The following is a 23,184-nucleotide window of genomic DNA, read 5'->3' as shown; positions in this document are numbered from 1 at the left end:
AGAGATTCGATAAAGATCCCTCAGATATGGCGACTGGAATTGTAAGTAATCAGCGGAATTCATCGGGATTCAGGCCCCCGAATCTTCCGAACATTGAGCATCCGAATTCTCGCCTTGGCGACAAAAAGACTTTGAATATTATCGGTTCAAACCGACCCGACTCGGTGAGTCCACGTCAGAGTTCCAGCAGGAACGAAGTCCGTACGCCGCCCGGAGCTCCGGCGGGGCGAGCGTCTGTCGTCGGCCTTCATGCATGGGATGAACCTGATCACAATTTACCTCCTCTCAGAAAAGATGGAGGAAAGGAGAACAAACGGTCAAAAAAACACTCGAGAATGATGACTTGGCCTCCAGGTAATTTATTTGGCAAACTGCTTTTCTCTTTGTTTTTACACTAAGTTGTCACTTCTAAGTTTCAGTTGTCTGGTTGTTGGATATTAAAAATGGCAGGGACGTTTACAGTTTCTATGTGAATCAGTAATATTTCATAAGTTACACATTGAAAGTATAGTTGACTATTGGTCAGTTAGTTGAATGATGATCCCATATGACATATGCCACTGGTTCCTTTTTGTATGAGATGTTTTGCCGCTATATTGCCATTCCTATTTACTTCTCTCTTTTTTCTTTTTTTTTTTCTTTTTTTTAATCTTTTTTTTTTTTTTTTTGGGGGGGGGGGGGGGGGGGTATCCAGTACAACTTTATTGTGGGTGAACATACATGTAATTGCGTGTAGCTAACTGTAACCAGCCTGAATGCTACAGTATAACTTTGTAAAATGGAGCGCTCTAGGGTTAGCATGTAGCGAGATATTGTCACAGATAAAGATGTTATAGTGCTAATGAATAAAAATGAAATAAGTGAGGATAATATGGACCTTATTTTCTTGAAAAAATAGTTGTCACACTCTGAAAAAAAAATTCTGTCAACAAGATAAATGCGCTGAACCCTGTTCCATGTATGATTTGCTGCATGTTCATGTCGATAATATTTAATATGTGCAAATCTGATTCCCAACTTTTTTTGCAGCCCATGAAGGTGGTCCCGGTGAGAGGAGAGCTAAATCAGCCAAGGTTCCATCCAGCGCCGACTTTGTCGCTCGCTATACCAGAGATCCAAATGAGGTAAGAAACTGGGAAAAATCGTACCACACATGTCAGCTTTGATGTAACATTTTCATGTTGGCAACCCTTGTTTGCATATATGATCTGGACAGATCTTGAAAAGAAAACTTTTGCTTGTTAACAGCATGATTTATAATTAGTTGTCATTTGCTTGATATGTCAAATCTTTCAGTTATACATTATAGCTATTTAGTGCAGTGTCAAAGTCTTCTAGATCTGACAAGATGCTAGCCCAGCGAGTTGTTGAAAACAAAATAATACTGATCATGCCAAATATTTAGCAATGTTTTTATTTTCGAATATTTTGTGAGTCAGATATTCACAAATTTTATAACATATACTATATCAACTCTCATCCCGACATGAATGTGATATGCACACATACATTTCTTTGTTGGGTAAGTACTGTACTCTTCAATCACAAATTTAACCACTTGCCAAGTTGTCGGGAAGTCCCAAATTGAAAAAAAAATTAGACTTACAAAAATACATGGTGTCAAGATATTTATAACAAAAGTTCCAATTCATAATGTGTTGTTCATTATATTACTGTTTGTTAACATTTTGTACCATATTTTGAATGTACTGGAGAATTTCTGGAAGTTGAGAGTGATTTGATACAGAGAGAGAATGCCAGTGCCTGTCGAGGTACTCATTCACTTACAAGGCATATAGGAGAGGATTGGAGAGAAGTATGCTCTCAGTAACTTAAATTGTTGGACTTATGGGTTTAGATACAATGTATGATACCCACCATGTTCATACATGTGTCATATCATTACTTGTAGTTATCTTTGGCCAGACATTTCCCTTCTTCCAAGACCTTTCACTTTATGATGGCGTGAGATATTAAGAGACGGATGGGAAACATCATGATAACATTCAAACTTTTAATTGCCAACTGGGAGGATGGTGATGGAGAAATAAAAAGGTGCATTGACAATGCAGTTTAATGGAAAGTGCTGGCATTGAAGCAGTAAGACAGACTTCATAAGAAGACAAGTTTTTACTCATACATGCCATTGTAGAGTATGAAGTGGGAGTTGTAGAAATGTAGAATATAATTATGTGCAACTGCATATAACTTTCTCACAAAAAAGGATCATCAGTCGCAAATTCCCCCGATAGGACACAAGGTTCTTGCTATAAAAGGAACATTACTTTTTTTGGAAAGTTGTGAAAAGTGTTGTAACTCTTTTAACTTGTGTGTGTGTGTGTGTGTGTGTGTGTGTGTGTGTGTGTGTGGTGTGGAGGGGGATAATGTAAATACGTAGTCTTAGACATTATCAGCTTTCGAGTCACACTCACTCACAGGAATTAGACCAGCAAGGTTACATGTATGATGGAAGTCCTATATTTCAGTCTGCCATATTGATATCACATGATTGTACATTTTCCAGGATTCTTTTCTTTATTTGCAAGTTATACCAATGTTCAATACACAAATGTATTCACCAGTGTGTTAACTATATACTCTACCCTTGACGATATTGACCCCAGCCCCAAGTTATGGCCAGTTTTTCAGAAAAAAAACCCCTGTTAGAACTTGTGACTTTTGCTATTCACATCCATAGAGGATTGAATACTTTCATTGCACTCAGAGTTAGTGCTAGCTGAGTGTTACATGTACTATAGTATGTTATAAATATACAATAACTGTCTTACAGCCATGGAAACTGGAAAATTGTATGTATGTACTTGCCATTCTTGGTTTCTAAAATGTAAAGCCTTCAAATTGATATCCCACTACCTTGTGTACATATACTTCTGCTACAAAATATACTATAAATGATTAAAGGATGATGACCTTTGTACATAGACTCTTATGAGGGCTCAAATTTTGCTTTAACGATGTATTTCAAAGTGTATATTGACCAGAGGAGGACAAGCTGATTTTGCTATAAGTATATAACCCACATTTCCCATTGACACCTGCCCGAGTGTGACGTGTACTCAGAACTAATCTTTAATGTGTCAACTGCACCCTTTTCTTTGATGTAGATTATTCAAAGTCAGCAGAAAGTTTGGTACATGCACAAGTGAAAATAGGTGCATAGGTAGATGTTCCTGTAAAGACCTACATGTAAAATATATGACAACTGGACATGTCTTGTTTTGTCTAAATTGCTATATACAATCGATGTACAGCTATCCTCTAATTCAGTATCATTCTCTGGACAGATGTTACATTGATAAGGACCGTACACACTCCCCCCCCCCCCAAAAAAAAAAAAAAAAAAAAAAAAGCTAAAAGAGGAGATATATTTCCTCTTTGTACCAGTAAATACAAACATACACCCAATTGTTTCAAAACAAAACAAAAACAATAAAAAATGCATCCACTCCAAGATACAATGTTCAATTCAATGTCAGCTACATACTGTAGCACTATAGAGAGAATTTAGTAAGACCAACTTCTGATGCCTTCGTGACCATTACTGGAACATTAATTGAAACATTAAATGCCACATGTAGAAATGTGTTCTATGATTTGATATCTTGTGACCGGTACCGGTACATAATATTATGCATAGGATACAGTTTTCTGTGTACATTATGTAGATATCAGTTATTTTCTATACAAGTACATGTATTCATACTGCAGAGTTATAAGTGTCCATTAATACAAAATGTACTGTTTGTAAATCACATTCTAAGAATTGCACCATAGCAGTTTGTGTCATTTCAACATTTTTAGAATTGATTATCATCAACTAACTTTATCTATCTTGAAGATTGTATAAAAGAGAGTGACCAACTTTGCACTTTGGTAGTTTCAAAAGCATAAAGAATCTTTCAGATGAATAACTCTAATTACAGTCAGTCCACATGTCGATGATAAATGGAAATACATGTAGGCACGGATGTCACATACACTGGTTTTGTAGCATTTGGAGCCGAATGAAGCCACACCTGTATTTTAAGACATGGTAACTGTTTATAACAGGACTATTTGAAGAGGCACAATTTGTTTCTATTTTGGCTCGAGGGGGGAAATCAATAGTTGGCTGTTTAGTACAGGAGTGTGAATTCCTTTGATACAGACGTTGAGTCAATAGAAACTATTGTATCGAGTACAATGTACGTAACTGGCGTAGTGCCTCGCAGAGCTTATGCAAAGCTCTATGCAATGATAGTGAAGACAGACTGTTTGTGAGGATGATTACCAGTAGATAAGACTCCGTTTGAGAACATTTACACAGCATTATGTTCTGCTTATAAATACACTGTAGCACACACTACGTATGAGGATGTCTGTTACTCAGGGCTACCGTAAACATTGTGGGGTTTTCTGTAAAGATAATGTTGTGTTCCATGAAAAGAAGTCAAATAGGTTTGCCTGTACATTGTACATTTATTTGTATATCGATAACAAAATATGAATTCTTTCTTGGATATTTTTGTTTTTGTATTGTGAATTCCTACAAGAAATGAATCCATACATGATTTAGTTTTCATGTCTTGTTGAAAATAGGTGTACATACAATGAAAAGTGTATGTCATGAAATATAGCATATCTTATTTTATTGTATATTTGATAATTCTGTCTTTGTTATAGATTTTCTTTGTTTTCTGGGATGGACCTATTCGTTGTAGGATGAGTTTGAGCACATGTCAAGGGATGATAGCTATGTATGTGGCACTTTAAGCAGCACATGTCTCCATCCAGTTTTGTGAGAGACTGTGTTGCACATGAAACTGATCACATGTTGTTTTATGGTCAGCACCAATATTCTTAATTTGTGGTTTATCATTGATGATGTACCCATAATTTCCTGTTAGGTAGGAACATGTCCTTGCTCAATGTCATTCTTATCAATAAGAGAGATGTGTTATGAGACCAAGAAAAAAATGAGAAGAAAAATTTTCGCATACATCTAATGAGCAAATAACAAAGAAGACTTCAAGGAGAGTAAAGAAAAGGCGATATTGTCATTGATGTAGCTATATTTCTATTTTTTTTTTCAATTTTAATGCTGTTCTTTTTATCCATAATCTCTTACACAGCTCATTCAGGTGCTGAAGGTGAAGTTGGTTTCTGGGTTTCATGGCCTTCGTCAAATGTTCAGAGGTCATGACCCTCAGGGCAAAGGTCGTGTGTCAAGGAGTGCCATGGGGCAGATACTGTACCCTCTGATTGGCTATATCACCCATGAGGATGTTGGCAGAATGCTACAAAGGTACTAATTTGCTTTCAGGCAAAATCTGCACCTGTTCTACCATGTGGTAAAACTGAAATAAGATAAACTGTAGAGAACTCAGAACTCTTTCATCATTCAAGATGAAATACCAGTATAACCTGCATTGTACATAATTAAATGTTACAGTGTGTGAAGGAATGTTGAAAACTGCAAGTGTAAAGTGGGAAAGATAAGTTCCTGCTACAAAGTTAGTCTCCTGCTGTCCAATATTGTGTTTTTTTTAATCATGCCCTTTGATCTCTTTATTTATGTACTCCTTGGATCAGTTGAAGTTGACAACATTTGGATCATATATTACCATTTGAATATTGATATGTACAGTAGTTGGCACATGTCATAGTTATTATTCCTGTGTTCATTGTTTGATTATTTTTTTTTCAGACTTGGCCTTGACCGTGAGGACACACTAACATTTGATGACTTCATAGCATGCTTCAGAGATACTGAGGTAGGAAGATGTTATCCCCAATGAGCAAACTATACATCTGATTCATGTTTACCTTAATTAATTGATTGCTTCAAATGCTTTTATCGTATCTGAACAGTGTCTCTCTCTAAAGTATGTAAAATGTAAGCATTATTTGTGTATGGTAAGATATTATGTATTAATTTGTCATAGCATATCATATCATACAATTAAAATGTAATATTATGTAATCTTATGTTATGTCATATCCTATCATGTCATGTGTCATATATCATATGTCATATCATATTGTGTCATATATCATACATCATATCAGATCATATAATATCATATCATATATCATATCATGACATCATGTGCTGTTATGATATACTGTGTTATACTGTATTGCATTTTACATTCTTTTCTATATTCCACTGTATTACAATTAAAAAACATGACACTGTCAATTTACAGTGAAAATGACATAAATCTTTTAAAAATCTCTTTGTTAGGTTGTTCAGAGAGAGTGGTTGAGTCCAGTGGCTAGAAAAGAGATGGCAGCCGAGAAGAGACGCCTCCATCCCGAAGAAAACCTGAGGGACAAGGGGAGGGGTCCAATGATAAACAAGTGCACAGCTGCCTACGGCAATGCCCTGCTCAAGGAGAAGTGCAAACACAGGTGTGTATCAGTCATTCAAATTTGGCAGCATTCTAAAGAGATGTTATGTGTTTCATTGGCTTAGGAATTGAGAGTATGAGTACTTCTTTCTCGTTTTTATTTTTCTGCAGTTGGTGTATGTGGCATTCTGATACATTGTAAAATTACACATCACAGATGTGTGTTGTCTGTATTTTGGAGCAATTTAAACTAAAAAAAAAAAACCACGAAGAGCTAATAACCCCTTTACTGTTACTCTGATATGAAATACCCATATGAATGTGTGTCAAATATTGTGTATATACATAATATTTGTTATAAAAATGTGAAGTCAAAAGAACAATTAGATTACTCGAAATTGTAGGATGATTGTAATTCTCATCATAATTGATTCCTTGTCTTTTTTTACCTAAGTACACAGTGATGAATAACATAAGGTGTTTAACCCTAAAAGGGTTGGGTGGGGGGGGGGGGGGGGATGGGCTGGGCAGAAAAACAAAAGCCAGCTGCCAGGCATTTTACAGTGATCTCACAAAACAATACAGCTCCCTTCATTGGTTTTCAGAGAAGTAGGCATTTACCTGTAGGATTGCACAAACAGGGGGGCACTCTCATGGTAGTGATGATTGTAGATGAATTCTTTATTTGGTGCTTTTCATCAGGGGAATCATACCACATAACTTTCACAAATGTAGAGCAAGTAGTCATAGAAAAAGCATGTACTGCAAAAAGAATATTGTTTCAAGTACTACTTTGTATAAGAAAAACAATATGAGATAAAATTAACAACAGGTGTAATAAGAGAATCAAAAACGAATAACTAATGAGAATGAAATGCCAAATTTAGGACATATGTTTAGAGTTTTTGTTAAGTATCAAGCAAGTATTCCTGCAAGTGTATACTTATGTTCATTTTTCTTTTTGCAATTTAGTGATTTTGACATCAGGAAGTATCTGGCACCAGCCTGCTTTGAATCAGGCGGGACAGTCATCGCACCCCAGCTGCAGGAATGTATGTCACTCCTTGGTGCTCACCTTGATGATGAGGAAATGGAGAAGCTCTGGGAAAGGTCAGCTCTATGTTCTTCATCCTTTTCTTTCTCTCCCATTTTCATCTGTGTCTTTGTATGTCTGTCTGCCATTCTGTCTCGCTGTTTCTTTCTTCTCTGTTTTTTTTTTTTTTTTTTTTTTTTTTTTGGGGGGGGGGGGTAGGAAGAATTAATGAAAGCTCAACAATACTGGTAGGTAGCCTAAGAATGATATCATATCTTTCTAGGCATCATGATTAACATATTTAATGGAGGCAAAAATCATAAGAAATAAAAAAGGCAAGCCTGCTTTTGGCCTGCAGTACGTAGCTGAGATTTTAGAAATGTACACAATATGATGCATATAGAGAAGGGTTATTTGAATAGGTAAGATCACCTGTGAGTCACATACATTTCTAGCAATACTGGGAAATTTTGTGAAGCACAATGGATAGAGATAGGGCTTCAGAAATTGTGTGTTTGTGTGCCACGCAAGTACAAGTTGTATGTATGTGTATGCATGTATACTACTCATTATCATGCATTCATGTGCGATGGTTTCTGGGTGCATTCAGGGGGCCAGCGATTGATGAATTATTGTGGAATGTCAGCCCGACCAAAGATTGCACCAGTATTTTCTTCTTTTTTTCGATGGAGTTTGGGGAGGTTTTTAGAGATGAAAATAGTTGTGATATGTGTTTATCAATGGTTTATTTTGCCCATACAGGAAAGACAAAGTTATTGCCAAGTGATGTAATAGGACCCCTCTAACTCTTATCTCTGTTCCTTCAAATTATTAACTGTTTTCTCATAAGGTATGATATTGAGAATACGGGTGTCCTGGACACTGCCTGGTTCTTCACCCAGATTGGGTTGGATGCCAGAGGGCGCTATAATCCCAGGGCACACACCGCTCCTGTCAGCAGACGACAGAAGTTTTCAAAGCCGCCATCGACAGTAAGTGCCCATTGAAATTTTCTTGCATTGTGGCTGTATTTCAGGTTCAAAGAATGATATAACATAGTATAGAATAATGTGTTGATATATGTAGTGTAATATACCATGGCATAGAAACTATCTTGTACATAGCGTAAGTCCGTGTTCAAATTTTGTTTTTATGAAGCAACAGCAGACATGAAACATAACTCATAAGTGGGGGTCACAGCCCTGAGTTTTGGTAGAGAAATGAAGTAGAAAGTTTGGCAGGTGATAAAAGACGCCCAGTTATGAAGTAATGCATGCTTTCTTGATATTGCCATGATTGTGCATTCTGATTGATTTTTTTGATATCTTCAAGTATTTTATGCTGTTCATGTTTGTAATGATTGTTTCAATTTTATTGCACAATTACCAGCCAAAGATTGCTGAAGATGTGGAGGGGGAGCTGGAAGAATTACCCAGGAATCCCACACCACCCTCTTTTAGCAGGCAACTGAGCAGTCGGCAATCAGCTCCTAGAGTTCTCACCACCGACACGATCACCTTCATTGCGAGGAGGGTATGTTTGCATTCGGAATGGCAGAAACACAGCAAACTTCAAACACCAGAACACTAAACTTTAACAAGCTTCTGCTAGATGTATGAAGATGAATTATGATGTGAATGTAGATGCAATGTGCAACTGTTCAAATGGGGTTTAAATAGTTAAGGTCATTTGTAGTCAAACCAAGCCTCTCTTTGGGTCAAACACTTTCCTCCAGAGTACAATTGTAATTCTCATAGCCAAACTTGGAAGCAGTTATTCATGTGTAGCTTGTAACTCTCAACCCTCTGAGTGCATGCTTACAGAAAAGAAATCTAGTACAATATGCCAGATAGGGGAAGTTTGTTCAAAGAATGAACAGTCAACCCTGACTATAGGGGCCACTGAAGGGAGATAAAAAAGTGGCCATTACACACAGGTTGCTGTTAGACAGGTGGCCACTATAGACAGGACCATTAACATGGCTTTTCTCATGGGGGCATTTTTTTAGTGGCCATATGTGGTAGATGGCCACTATAGACAGGTGGCTGCTAAGGCAGGGTTGACTGCACAAGGCACAACCCCTCTGGACTCTTGTAATCTTGCACAATAAACATGCACTATTTATGCTTAGTTGCATTCTAATGTTGATGGGGAAACAATGAATGTTGCTTAATAAGTAACAATGTCGTTGGAAGATTACAAAATAATTTTGGTAGGTGTGAAAGATTTGAAAGCAATAGGCATTTACAAGGTGTTGTTCCTCTATGTAACCATGCAGATGGAGCAGAATTTCAATGCCATGATGTCTTCCTTTGAGGCCATGGACTTCTCAGGGAATGGCCTCATCGGCCTGGAGCAGTTCAGACGTGTTCTTGCAGACCATGGCATGAACATGCAATATGTAGATGCAGAGATGCTGATGGAGAGGTGAGTCAAGGGGGCAGAAAGTTGAGTTTGAATATCAAATGATCTTCTTCATTAACCCATTGAGGACGACTCCTTAGTATACTTGGGCAGGCGTGTATGGGAAAAGCGTGTTGTAGCAAAATCAGCCCGTCCTCAAGGGGTTAAGCTGATTGCATGCTTTATCAATCAATATATCAATATAGGATATTCTTTAAAAAATCCATAGAGGGCCTATTCAGATTTTGCTGACAGTGTTGAGTGCTGAATGAGATACTTTTGTTGATGTGAACAGAAGATATGAATGTATTTTTTATTTTGATGGCCAGGTGGCCACTTTGGGTTGCTTGAGGACAATGAGTTACAGCTTAATTGGAGTACTGTCTCCAAATTCTAGCTCCTCCAATATTTGTGGTCTTTTATAACATTTTAAAAACATTTTTGCTTGTTTGTTTTTGCAGGTGTGGGCTGAGAAGAAAAGATGGCAGAGTGGTTTACCTTGACTTCCTCCTCAAGTACATGCTGAGGACGGAAAATGGAGTGGCCCATAGGATCATCATGGACACCAATCACAGGTAAGGGATAGCATCAATACGACAATTCTAAAATATGCTTTGGATTTCTTGTCAGTGTTGCTGCTTTTGTTGTAGGGTCATGTGTGTTGGTGTGAGGGAATATACTGAAATATAAGCATGAATAATAATTAGTTGATAGCAAACTATGCTAACTGCTGTAGAGGTCTGTAGATGAATTGAACATATCTGTGGATATTTACTGATGTATTTGCAATGCCAAATAAAGTTAGAACTGAAATATGAGTTTTTGAATGTTGAGATGTGTTAGATTACCCATGTTTGATACACTTAACAGGGTTGTGGTTTGCTTTGAGATACATAGAGTTCACAATTCTGTTGACATTGGTGGATATGTACTAGTATACACCATTTTCCATTGTAGTATTCCTTTTAGTCAGTGAAGACATGACGAAATATATCATTAAGTATATATACACAAAAACAATTGCATTACAGTTTGATCATAAAAAACACTTTCAGTATAGTTTGATAATTGATTGCATGCACATAATTCGAAGGTATATAGTTGTCTACTATTCTGTGACATTTGCTCATATCATGAGCATTATACAGTTGGGTATTGAATGATTATGATGCTTTTATGCTTTAACTTGGCACCGTTCTCTGTCCAGTTTCAACACACGGCTGAACACACCTCAGGGCTTCCTTTCTGTGGACACTGCAGAGGCCAAGCTGGTGGAATTCTTGCATAAAGACTTTCTACGCCTTTTGGGCTCATTCAAGTTAGTAGAGTTGTCTGTCTTCTTCATTTGCAGTTTTGTTGGAATGCTATGTATTACAGTTTCACCTCAAAGCAGTTATAGACTTCATATGACTGGATTTTCATGACATGGCCTTATGTGCCTAGTCAATATGCATTATCAAGAATAGCAACTAACACAGGCACTGAAATGTCTTTATAAACTTCAGCAAATTTATTTTATTCTTTTCTTGAGGAAGCTAGGGAAAACACAATGCAGAAGAGGTGAAATTACTGTTGAATCGTAAATGTATTTAGTGCATTTGTCCTTGGAAGCACGTTACAGCAATGCACTTTAAAGGGTGACAGCAAACAAAAGTCCTTCTGTACAAGCTACTCCCAATTTAGGGACAGCACAAGTGTGACTACAAAAACTGTAAAGTTCATCATTTATTTGCATCATTTCCCATTTTCTTACTTTCTTATTATCTTGCTGCATAGGGATACACCAGTTTCTATGTGTATTTCTCTCTAATAATGCTTATTATTTCCTCTACTTATTATCACATCATACAGAGCTCTAGATGTCTACAGCCTTGGACTCCTCACCCAGAGAGATTTCAAGGAAACCCTGGAGAAGATCTTCAACATTCGTCTAAGCAAGGACCAGTTCAATGAACTCCTGTATGAATACGGCCAGGAGGACGGCTTGGTTGTCTACCCACAATTCCTTGCTGTCTTCAACAGGAAGAGGTAAACAGCCCATCTGTTTGTGCATTGTTTGTCTTTTAGGTTTGGTCTTGGTAGATATGCAAGCTGTGAATATACATATTCAGAGGGAAGCATAGCAACCGGCCTCCAAAGCACTACTAGTGGATTTGATATGCTTTGAAACATAAGTCAACCTCATACATGGCTATATATACATGTTGTCTCCCCACAATTGCTTGTCATGTACATGTTTATCATACATGTGAATACTTACATATCCCCAATTCTCTGCACTCTTGATCGCTTGATGGATTATAGAAATTGAGTATTTTGGATGTCAGTAGACAAAGCAGTCCATTTTGATCGCAAGTTATATGGTGTGTGGTCACATAATCATCAGATATCAATGTAAAAAGAACAGTGTAGTACAATATTTGAGTGTATTTGTAATGTTTGATAAGGATGAACAAGGAGTCATCTTTTACAAACCAAGTTAAAGTGTATTTTATGTGTCTTCATAAAGCTCCTTTATCAATCTATCTGTGACACATTTATAATGTATCATTTTTATTCCATTATGTGCATACATCCATTCATATGACTACTGTCACTTTCCCCCACAGGTTTGTTCCATTCCAGAATCGCACCAGTGAGCATAAGCCACAAGTTTTGACGGTGCACAATGACAGCCATCCTACCATGGACCCCAACAAGACTTCAGACCAGCTGCAGCAGGAGGCGTGGCCTGCAATGAAGGTGACCAATCAGGAGGAGGAGGATGAAGAGGAGGCCATGGAGACTTCTAAACCTGTAGTTCAAAGGGACATCAAAGGGAAGAAGATGGAAGGAAGATATCGACCTGTCTCAGAGGTATGACAATCTAGACCAGTGCATTTAAACCTCCAGAACATTGGTAATTCTGGTAGCTTCAACCTCTACTCACTACCGTATATGAGGCAGTATGATTTTGCACAGGTTTTGCACAAGCCTGGACAAATTGACCATGTATTGGTGGGGATTGAATTGCAGAGCAGGGTGATTAGAAATGATATGAATTTGGCAAAGAACCCCCCCCCCCCCCCCCCCCCAAAAAAAAAAAAAAAAAAAAAAAAAAAAAATTATAATAATAATAATAAAATAAAATTAAAAAAAATATCCACACACTCCCTCTATACACACAAGGGTGGCCATTGGCTACTTAGTGGCTGTTAAAAAGAGCAGCCAGGGACAGTCCATGAGATAAGTTTTAGAGATTATGAGGTCTACACAAATTATGACATGTCATTCCTTTCAGAGAAATTCCTCTTGACATTAACATATGAAGAATGACTCTTTCTCCATTCTTATCAAATATCGCTTGTTTTCAACTTTTAATTTACTTTCTCTTTAATGTTTGATTAGCACTCTGACGCTGCTCTGAGAACCAATTTTCTGTAAACAGTTTATCTTTCTGCATTTCCAGTACAACAAGAAATCAGCATAGAAGACTCTTGGGATAAAAATTGCTAATTGGATTAAGGTTGGAGTGATTGAATTTTATCCCTTTCCATTTTTACAGATTGCAGCAGCAGTGGAGATCCAGCTTAAGAAGAAGGGCTACACCGTCCAGGATTCTTACAACCGGCTTGACCCCAAGTACACAGGGCGACTGTCAAGGACACAACTTCACCAGTGGCTGTCTGAGTAAGTCACTTGTTCTGATCACTGGAGTGGCCCTGGCCCTCTGGTAGCCCTCTCTGTTCCAAGCCTGTTTAAATATCCACAAAATTTTCTCTAATTGACAATAAGGTTGTCAGTACACCTCAATCATTTAGATAGCAAGCTTCCTGGCAATGATAGCAGTGACAATTTGGAAGTTTTCTAATTCTCCTTTTGAAGGTCTACTAGTAGAACATTTTTAATTCTTGTGCACACATCAGACTTGTACCATGAAGATATTGTCATCATGGTAATGTTCAAATGGGTTGTCATCAGATCGCTTAGTGCAAGAATTGTCTAGACTTCCAGATAATTACACCACACTTCAAGCTGTACCTTTTACAGAATGTGCCTTTAGTAGCTGTAGGATGTGAACAGTCACTCATAATATGTAAGATACTTCTGCAATGTATTCTTGTTGGAGGAGAAATATGATGAATACATCTTACTTTGAAATGCATGAAATTTAACTTTAGTGTGACTGAACAATTAGTTCCTTTATTCTATTTTAAGTTTTAGAATACTCGCATTTCTTTTTTCAGGAGAGAGAAATGATATATGCAAAAAAAAAAAAAATATGCATATTTGTAAGGTAATCTTTAGTGAGGTGTAGTATCAAAGCAGTAAAAAGATATCTCTTGGATGAGTACAAATTGTTACAAATTTCACCTGTTTTGTTGTTTGTGAATAGAAGTGTGAGAGCAAAGCTGCTGCCAAGAGATGATGACGAAAAGTGTGTGATTTGATTGACTTTTCAGCATGGGCATAGTGCTCCATCCCACGGAGCTACAGGATCTATGGAAGGCCATGGATATAGCACGGGATGGATTAGTCCACTATGCTGAGCTCTTTGACTTCTTCCTGCATCGCTGCAAGAGGAAACCCATTGCTGGTAAGTGTTTTCAGTGGTGTTGTGCTTCTTCTTCAGGATAATCTGCCTCCTTCAGTCCTGAAGGTTAGTGCAGATGTAACTTGATTGAGCACATATCACAGGAGCAAATCAAGCTAGTGCTGACAATGTGCTTTGCATTTATTTGCAGTGGTGTAAGTAAATGGTCTCATAATGTATCATCGAAATTGATTGTAGGGTACAAAACCCTCTTTTTTCTCTCCATGATTTTTCTGTGGGCTTGAGTAATGCAGAAAGATGTGTTAGTCATGGAAGAATTTTTCTGTTTCCAATCATGGAGTAAGTAATGCATTTCCTTCAGCTCTTCGATGACGGAGAGAAGTAAGAGATTATTCCTTTATACCAGAGAATATAAGAATGTTCTAGAAATTGAAGATGAGATCATGTTCCAGAGTGAGAAATACATTTCAGAGGCAACTTTCAAGAATGAAAGATGGAATGTCTCATAAGATTGAAGAATTTTTGTGGTATATGTAATTATCAGGTCTTGTACAGTGTAGCAGTCTTTTAGGGTAGGAAAAGACATTCATGTAAGATAGTCATAGTTTCATGCAGTTCTGATAAATATGATTAAATGAACATGCAGTACTTGCTGCTTTGTTTCACAGCGTTGGATATCACAGTGTAACATTGCATATTTGAATTGCATACATGCATCAAAGAAAGTGATTTACCATGTACAAATAAAGAACTGGTTTCACTCAAAATGTCTGATGTACTTATTTTTGTGTCTAAATTCTACCACAACAGGCCAGCTCATGACCAAACAGCCACAGTAGCTGGCAGTTGCAGTGGGCAAAATCAGTTTATACGTAGTCATTACAGTCTAGGACCAGGTTTATGAAGATTTCTATTTGAAAAGCACACTTGATGTGTTACAAATTGTGGTGTCTTTCCCTTCAAATGCAGAAAATTTCGATTGATATCTTCACCTCTGTTTTAATGCAACACAAACATTTATAGACACACATGACAGTCCGCAATTGTTGCAAGTGTTATCACTGTATTCAATTTCATTGCAATGATATTCAGTTTGAAGGTGATTCCTTCCTTCTTCGTTGCCAGTCATGTACCTTTACATTTCCTGTGCCAGTATGTTTGGTGTTTTTTTCGGTACACTCTGTAGTACTATAAGCACTTGTGCTGAGTGCGTGGGACATTGCCAAATATTTATAGGTCTTACACCCATTGATGCATTGGACGCAATGGCACACATACACATATTCCACAATGTCATACTTCAAAGGTTGTTATGATAGAGTCTTATTCTTGGCTGTCACAGCTAGACATCACATTGCTATCCATTTCTTTCTTGTTTTTCCGTTGTAGTATTTTGCATCTTTTGTTTTGTGTAGCAATCACCATGGCACCAAAGTATATATCACTCTGGCTCAATGTGATATAGAATTATCGAGGAATAGATAACCATATAATATCCTCTGCAGAACCTTCTTATTCTTCAAAGCACAGCAATACTCAAGTAGTGTACTGCAAATCACTTAGGGATAGAATGAAAAGATGTTGAAATTACATATATCAGGGAGGTGATTTGTCTCACTTCCCTGATATATCCAAGATGCATATAAATACCCCACCTTAAATGTTATGCAGTGGGATGGACCACAACAGTAGTATTTGGCCAGAATTAAGACAGATGCTATCAATGTTATCATAGCATTTCATATGTAATTTGAAGCAGTTAGACTTCACTGGCTATGGTTAAGTCACATGTACACTGTGTGTATACACCTGTATAGCAACTTTTCAATATCTTACTGATTGGATTGATTTTGTTTCTTTTGCGTAGGTTGTGATGTCATATTGTGTACATTGCTTTCATTGTCTGCACATGTAAACTGTTTTGAAAGTGCCACTGGTTTGTGATAGCAACTGTGGGTACTTTTCAACTATTTAGATTATTTTAGTAATTGTTTTGGTATTTCTAGAATACTTTTCTGTGTGTGTTTTATATAGTTTTGTATTCATCAGTTCAGCATTATCAAAGTTAATAGCTCAGTTGCACAGTACCTAACACAATTTCCAGATGAGCATTACAATTTACAATTATGCCGTGAAATTAATGTAAACATCACAGACATTTCATTTCTCCTGATACAATAAGAAAGAAACTTAATCTGCTTTCACTGCAGTATGCTAAATCCCAAAAGATGTCTGCAATGTCTAGTTGCTGCAAAATTTAATATCACTAGTTGAGTTTCCAATTTTGGCCATGCACTTTTCAGGTCTGCAGCAATAGATTTGATGTTAATTCAAAAGTCTTCAACAACTTTATTTGTAATTGTTTCCAGCAAATTTAAATGTTAGTGGTAGATCTTCACAGGATACCCTAATAGATTCATTTTTTTTTCTACTCATGTGAGCAAATTTTAATCCCACCCTCATTGCCTTATTAATTGATGTGATCTACAGACAAGGAGGCCTTGTTGAGGAAAGCCAAGGTGGCCAACCAACCTCCAGTGGTCAGGAGCAGTGCCCAGGTCAAGGAAATGGTGGACCTCTACAAGATACCGGTCAGCTCGCTGGTGGAGAAGGTCAGACCTGATGTAAGTATCTATCTATCTTTCTGATATCAACATCTCAATGGTTGTGTGGTACTTATTTTTCCTTGGCCCTCTCAGAGAAATTCCAATTTCGTCGAGGGATTACTCAAATTTTCACTTCCTATGCCATGAGTATCATAGTGAGAAATAATTTCACTTACATAATGTGTAATTTTCTCTCATTACTGAGGTGGTTGCCTTCAGATGTGTAGTGTTAGAGACTCATCTAAAGCTGGAAAATATGAATGATTTAGATTGTCTTAAAGAGTTTAAAAAGAGTTTCATCAGGAGAAAAATTGGGTAGATATCTTAGACTTGATTCACACACACAAGCTGTTATAATCAGCCATGAATAACACAATATGAATAAAAGGCAAAAGAGAAAATACAAAAGGTTCCCTGCTAATGGTGAAGAACTTGTTTTGGGGCAGTAGAAGAGGAATCATTGTTTGTTTTGGTTTTTTTTTGTCCAATGTAGGAGATCATTGCAATCATGACATTATGACAACTGCAGTAGTGCTGTATTCCTATTCATAGGACATTAGTACACTTTTGTATAACCAAGTAAAAAACAGTCATATGAAATGAATGATGGCATTTCAAATACTGTAAAAGTGGTTTCTTTCGCGTACAGAAACTTTCGCGGTTTCCATCGATGCCGACTTTTTCGTGTGTGTTTAAATTCGCGGTCGGTAATGATAGCGTTGTAACAAGCGACGAGTTCAAAACATTTTCGCGTGATGTTAAATTCGCGGTTCAACCTCAAAGCGCGAAAAGCGCGAAAATAAAACCACCGCGAAAGAAACCACTTTTACAGTAACTCTCAACCAGCCAGAGAGAACAGGATGTGCATGCTTGAGGGAATGAAAATATGAATGTATGTTTTGTCACATACATATGTCAATCTTCACAGGTTGTCAGTAACTGGAATGGTCTGAAGGAGAGACTAAGGAATCTGGATCCTTATGGGAGTGCAACAGTCTCCATTCATGATTTCCAGGTAAGATATCCTAAGTGTGGAATCTTAAAGTTAATCCTAAGTCTGCACTTTAATATCCATTCTATTTAATTTGGCATGAGGTAAGACCACATTATCATATAAAAGCTACAGCATGTAATGTTAAAGTCAAACCCATCAGAATCGACTTGTGTATATTATTTTATAAATGAGATTAAGGTTTGTGAGTAGGATGTAGTTTTAGAATATATGTTTCAGACTCAATGTAATGTGTCAAGATGCGAGTAGACGTAAGTGGATTATATGATACATTCAAATCTTGTCAGCAGTATATAATTGCACACATTTACATTTCCATTGTCTGGCACAGGTATAGTGTCTGAACACTGGACAACTTTTTTTGTTCATCAGCACTTTGTAAATGGATATTGCTGAGGAAATAGGTCAAATGTGTAATATGAAAACTACATCCCATATTGATATTTTGCTTTGAAATAGTGCAGTAGCCTTCATGATAGTGTGTTAGCCTTATGGTATGGTTTTCAATATATTGTAGTAGCCAAAATATCAAGTAAAATACAACGTTACCTTTTGTTTCGTAATGTGTATATATCTGTTTCTATGGAAGCGCATATGGAATATATGTGATGTGGGTATCAGTATCTGCTAAAATTTAAATTGAGTGTGCTGGACAGGTACAGTAAATGAGTCCTCATTCATGTCTGTGTAAGAACGGAGTATGTGCTTTGTAGAGTAAATAATAGCAAGAAGAAATGCTATCGCTTTTTGATGAATTTCTCCTGCAGAGACTAGCAGAGCGATTCCAGTTCCGAATTTCCAGTAAGGAGGTGGAAAGACTGGCACTCAGCTTTGATCTGAACCAAACTGGAAAGTGAGTGTCATGACAACATGTGTAATCAATCTCCATCAATCATACATTGCATATGTGTTTCTCATTCATGCTTCAAGGTGAATTTTCCACAAACAAAAATATATATGTATAATTAACTCATGCTAAAAAGTTATATTCTATGTGAGCTATTAAACTCACTAATTGTTAATTTTTGTCTCGATGTACTGGTATGCTCTACTTTGAGCCTTAGAATGACATCTAGCTACATTAGAGCATGCTGCATGTTTTTTTTTTTTAACGTTCACTACACGCTTCTCTTTAAGCCTCAAAATTAATAGATCACAGAAGGACACATTATGCAAAGTGGATGTTTTTCTCACTATGACTCTTAATTTTTGGTGAAAATGCATATTTTGAATTAAAAAATGACTTTAATGAAATTTGTGAACATAAGTAGAGCAAACTGCAGAAAAATGCATGAGGAGGATTTTTCTGGCATCAAGACCATTCTAAGCTCAAGTAAGTTAAACAAAAAAGATATATATCTATGCATATTTCTTCATATATCTGATTTCATCATGTTTCTGTTCTTATTTGTCACAGTGTTCATTATATTGACTTCCTGCGTCTGTTCACTGACAACAAGAAAGCCGGTCCACAAGGTGGTCAATCCTACCACAGGAACTTCCACAAAATTACAGTAAGTTTGGGCTCAATTTTGCTGGTACTTGACCACTGCGCAAGATGTAATGCTGTGCTTATTTTTAAAAAATTGTTTATCAATAGTACTGTATAACCTGCATATTTCTAGGAGTTTTCTTTTAGTGAATTTGCAAATTGACCAATATTCATGAAAATAACAACTTGTGGAAATATTGCCTCCCATCACACAAACACATGTTACTCAATAATCCAAGGTGGGAAATCACTTTCATTCCCCCACAATGGATCTTGATCACAGATTTAATCACTTGTGATTTGCCCACAAGTCCCAATCACAAAGTATCATACTTGCGAATGATTATGGCATTTACATTTTTTCTCTAAAGAAATTGAAGTCATACTTCTCATATGAGACATTACACCTGTGAATGCTCAATATGTGCAATCACAATATTTGAATCGTTTTTCTGAGAGTGAAGAAGATTAAAGATCAAGTGGCACATGAAAAATATTTTCTAAAAAGTTTATTCTATCGAAGCAGAAGTGCATGGTCCCTTACTATCTGAAAATGTGACTTACTAGCCACCATATGTTTTTCTCTTCCTCTATGCTGTTCTATTCAGCATCACACATCTAAAGGACCTGAACAGATGACAGTCGCAGCAACCTTTGACAAGATTGGGAGGAGGGTAAGAAATTTTTCATATAACCCTGTCAGATTGGATGCTGTCTATATATCAAAATTTGGTAACATGGAGACTTTTTTTAAGTTACATCAGTGCTGAATAGAAATAACTTACCACTGATCATGTATCTATGCTTTCTAAAATGATGAACACATTTTGATAATGTGAAAGCAGGGTCTAGATTCTTTTGTTCTTTTCAGTTGATGATGGTGATGCATTTATTACAAGTATGTTGTGATCTAATCATTTTACATCTTCTTTATTTATGTAATGCATTCCCTGCAGCTTTTAGTAGGTGAACAAAGTTGAGATGCTCCTGTTTTATTGCCAAATGTGGTGCAGTTGAGCTGCTTTTATGCTTACCACACACAATGCTAACATAAACTGACAAGTCATTTGATACAATTTTCACCTTGTCGCAATGCAGGATAAAGTGTCAGAGATTCCAGTAAGCTATACATGTATGTGTTTGCCTCTTTCTTGACACATTGTGCTTTTATCATCATATTCCACAGTGAATTGAGATAAAAAAAAGGTACGGACAGAAAGTGAAGTGATGGTTTGATTTTGTGGGTTTTTTTAAGTAATCTTTTGAAGTTTTCATTTGGCTGTTTGATTTTTAGTAGCGTGGAATTGGATATTTGCGGTCTATGTTCTCTTCACAGCTCTGTATAAAGTGGGATAGATCACAGAGCACGTATTGCTTAGCACATTCTACTTCCCTTCACCCTTGATATAGTCACATGGTCACAATGTGATATACCACTCAGGTAGATACAATGTGATGCGGTCACTGGATGCAAAAAGGGAGGGGGAGAGCAGTTATTTATGTAATACAGATCACGAGGTGTTGCGACAAACACATGTTTAACTTTTCCTTGCAAGATTAGTATATTATACCCTCGATGAAAAGATAATAAATAGACTTTATTAGCACTTAGAAACACGCCTTTGTGTTGGTTGTGGGATGTTGCTGTATTCTGAATTTAATGGACTTGTCATGTCTTGATCTTTCTTCTTTATGGGATCTTTGTGTTGCTGGTTTGACTGCAGTGGAATGTTGAATATCTACATCTTGATAATTTATATAGCCCAATCACCCAACAGTGCAATTTGATTTAGCAGTCAAACATATTTCATATATCTCTTTCTTCTGTGTGATAAAAAAACAGATCGCTTATTGCTGTCCAGTCATCCCACTCAGTTCCAACCTGTAAACCAGAATCCTGTCCCAAGAGTGCATGAAAGTTACCTTTCATGTATGTGAATGAAGAAGGCAAACATGCAGTACCAACAGAAATTTTTCATGTGGCAGTTTGCAAATAATAGTGAGATGGCATACTGAATGTAGTTACTGTGGCAGCAGCGAAGAAACATCTATTCATCTATAAATAGCTATTCTGTTGCTGTGGTATCATTTGAATTTATGAAGCTTGTGAACATATTTTTGAAACATTCCCCTGATCTCCTCAGATGTGGTCTTTGGTCCTTAAAGTACCCCAAAGTTATTCAATGTAATATCATATTGTTTGCTTTGGTTTTGTTTTTAAATACATGCTAACTGAATTTCTGAAACATGAGCAGGAAATAAGACATCTGGTAGAATTTCAAATCCTTTCCTCTGTTCTTTGTCAGATTTTGGCGGACTGGAGGAGCATCCGGAGGGCATTCAAGAAGGCGGACCTCAACGGGGACGGCCATCTGAGCGTGCCCGAGTTCCGCCGCATCCTCAGCAGCATGAACATCCGCCTGAGCGAGGAGGACTTCTACCACGTCATGAGCGAGGTGGATGAGAACATGGATGGGAACGTATCCTACGATGAGTTCCTGGCCCAGCTGATGCCTTCGTGATCAACAAACAGCTACATTTTGGTGAAGATAGAATTCCATAATGAATAGATGAAAATCAAGTATCTTCCACATACATTGTTTTGTAGTTAATTATGTTTATGGCTATCATGACTGAAAGAAAATGATTTATAAGATTTTATATTTTTCAAGTAAGAAAGATTGTAATTTCTAGTGCTGGATGATGATGGTTTGCTTGGGAATATTTCCTCTTGGTGCTGGTAAATCTCATCAATTCAAGTGCTATCAGATGTTATATGACTAACAGAGTTGCCAATTTGGTCTGCAAGAAATTTTGGGCCCTCTTGTCTCTTCACAGTGTACACTAAGAAATCTTTCAGTGGGGTATGAATTTCTCTTTTGTGAGAAAATACAGTGACTCTGGCGCTGTGGAAAACTCACTTTATTAATCAGAGAATATTTACGGGGTTGTCCGTCATAATATATTGCTTCTCATTTATAGCTTGACTTTGATTCAGTCATAATAATGCAATAGTCAGGGAGTACTGGGAGTCTTGCAAGTTTTGCAAACAATATTCAGTCATCATAATTCCAAGCTGAATTATATGCACTTACTGTTACCAAGATTTTTTTCTTTAAATTCATGAAATTGGAATAGATTCAAAACTGAAATATTTTTCTTTTGAAAAATATTGTATGCATATGCCAGGTAAGAGTTGGATTTGAAGTAAGTACATTAGTATATGGCTGAGGACAAAATTTGTTGTGCAGAATAGATTAAAGAAAGTTAGAGATTTCATTTTGCCGTCTTTCACGGATTTGGAGATAGCAGTATTGATGTTTGTACATTTGCTTTAGTTCAGAGTTTTAAATGCCATGTGGTATCCTCCTGAGCTTTTAACGAAATAAATTCACTGAAAAATAGCAACAATCCCTGAAAGCTTATATTAATTAAACTTGTGAGTCCCCAACACAGCAGATAAAAATCAGATAAATTGGGTCATTTTTTAAACTTCAAGGTGACTTTGATGAATCACTCAGCAAATGGCCAACAGTTTCTGTTCGGTGCTGTTACATTTTTTTCACAGTCCAACTAACATGACCTAATGATGATGTATTCCTAATTCACACAGTAGGATTTGTTTTCTTTCATGCAGAATGAAATCAAGAATTTTTGTTATGAAGTTTGATTGAATAAGTTTTGCTGAACATGCCTCTAAATTTGTTTTGTAGCACTGAATAAAGGCTATAATGTCTGTTTTAAGCACCTG

General features: G+C 36.9%; 1 protein-coding gene across 1 annotated transcript; it reads left to right on the top strand.

The window, feature by feature from the left end:
- LOC139740250 (EF-hand calcium-binding domain-containing protein 6-like) lies at positions 1-21,955 on the top strand. The gene is made up of 21 exons (XM_071650832.1): positions 1-354; positions 1,030-1,124; positions 5,133-5,305; positions 5,708-5,774; positions 6,248-6,414; positions 7,326-7,463; positions 8,237-8,378; positions 8,776-8,919; positions 9,665-9,813; positions 10,251-10,364; positions 10,997-11,107; positions 11,641-11,817; positions 12,399-12,645; positions 13,334-13,458; positions 14,232-14,365; positions 16,814-16,947; positions 17,858-17,944; positions 18,709-18,794; positions 19,359-19,455; positions 20,042-20,107; positions 21,740-21,955. Exons 1-21 carry the CDS (start codon positions 27-29, stop codon positions 21,953-21,955), a joined length of 2,997 nt encoding a protein of 998 aa, XP_071506933.1. The 5' UTR covers positions 1-26.
- The last annotated feature ends 1,229 nt before the right edge of the window (positions 21,956-23,184 follow it).

Source organism: Diadema antillarum, unplaced genomic scaffold (genome assembly GCF_040938485.1).
Source record: "Diadema antillarum isolate AM-2024a unplaced genomic scaffold, OU_Dant_1.0 seq00000845_RagTag, whole genome shotgun sequence".
Taxonomy (NCBI): Eukaryota; Metazoa; Echinodermata; class Echinoidea; order Diadematoida; family Diadematidae; genus Diadema; species Diadema antillarum.
The sequence above is the reverse complement of the archived record's forward strand: the minus strand, read 5'-3'. Positions and strand labels throughout refer to the sequence as shown.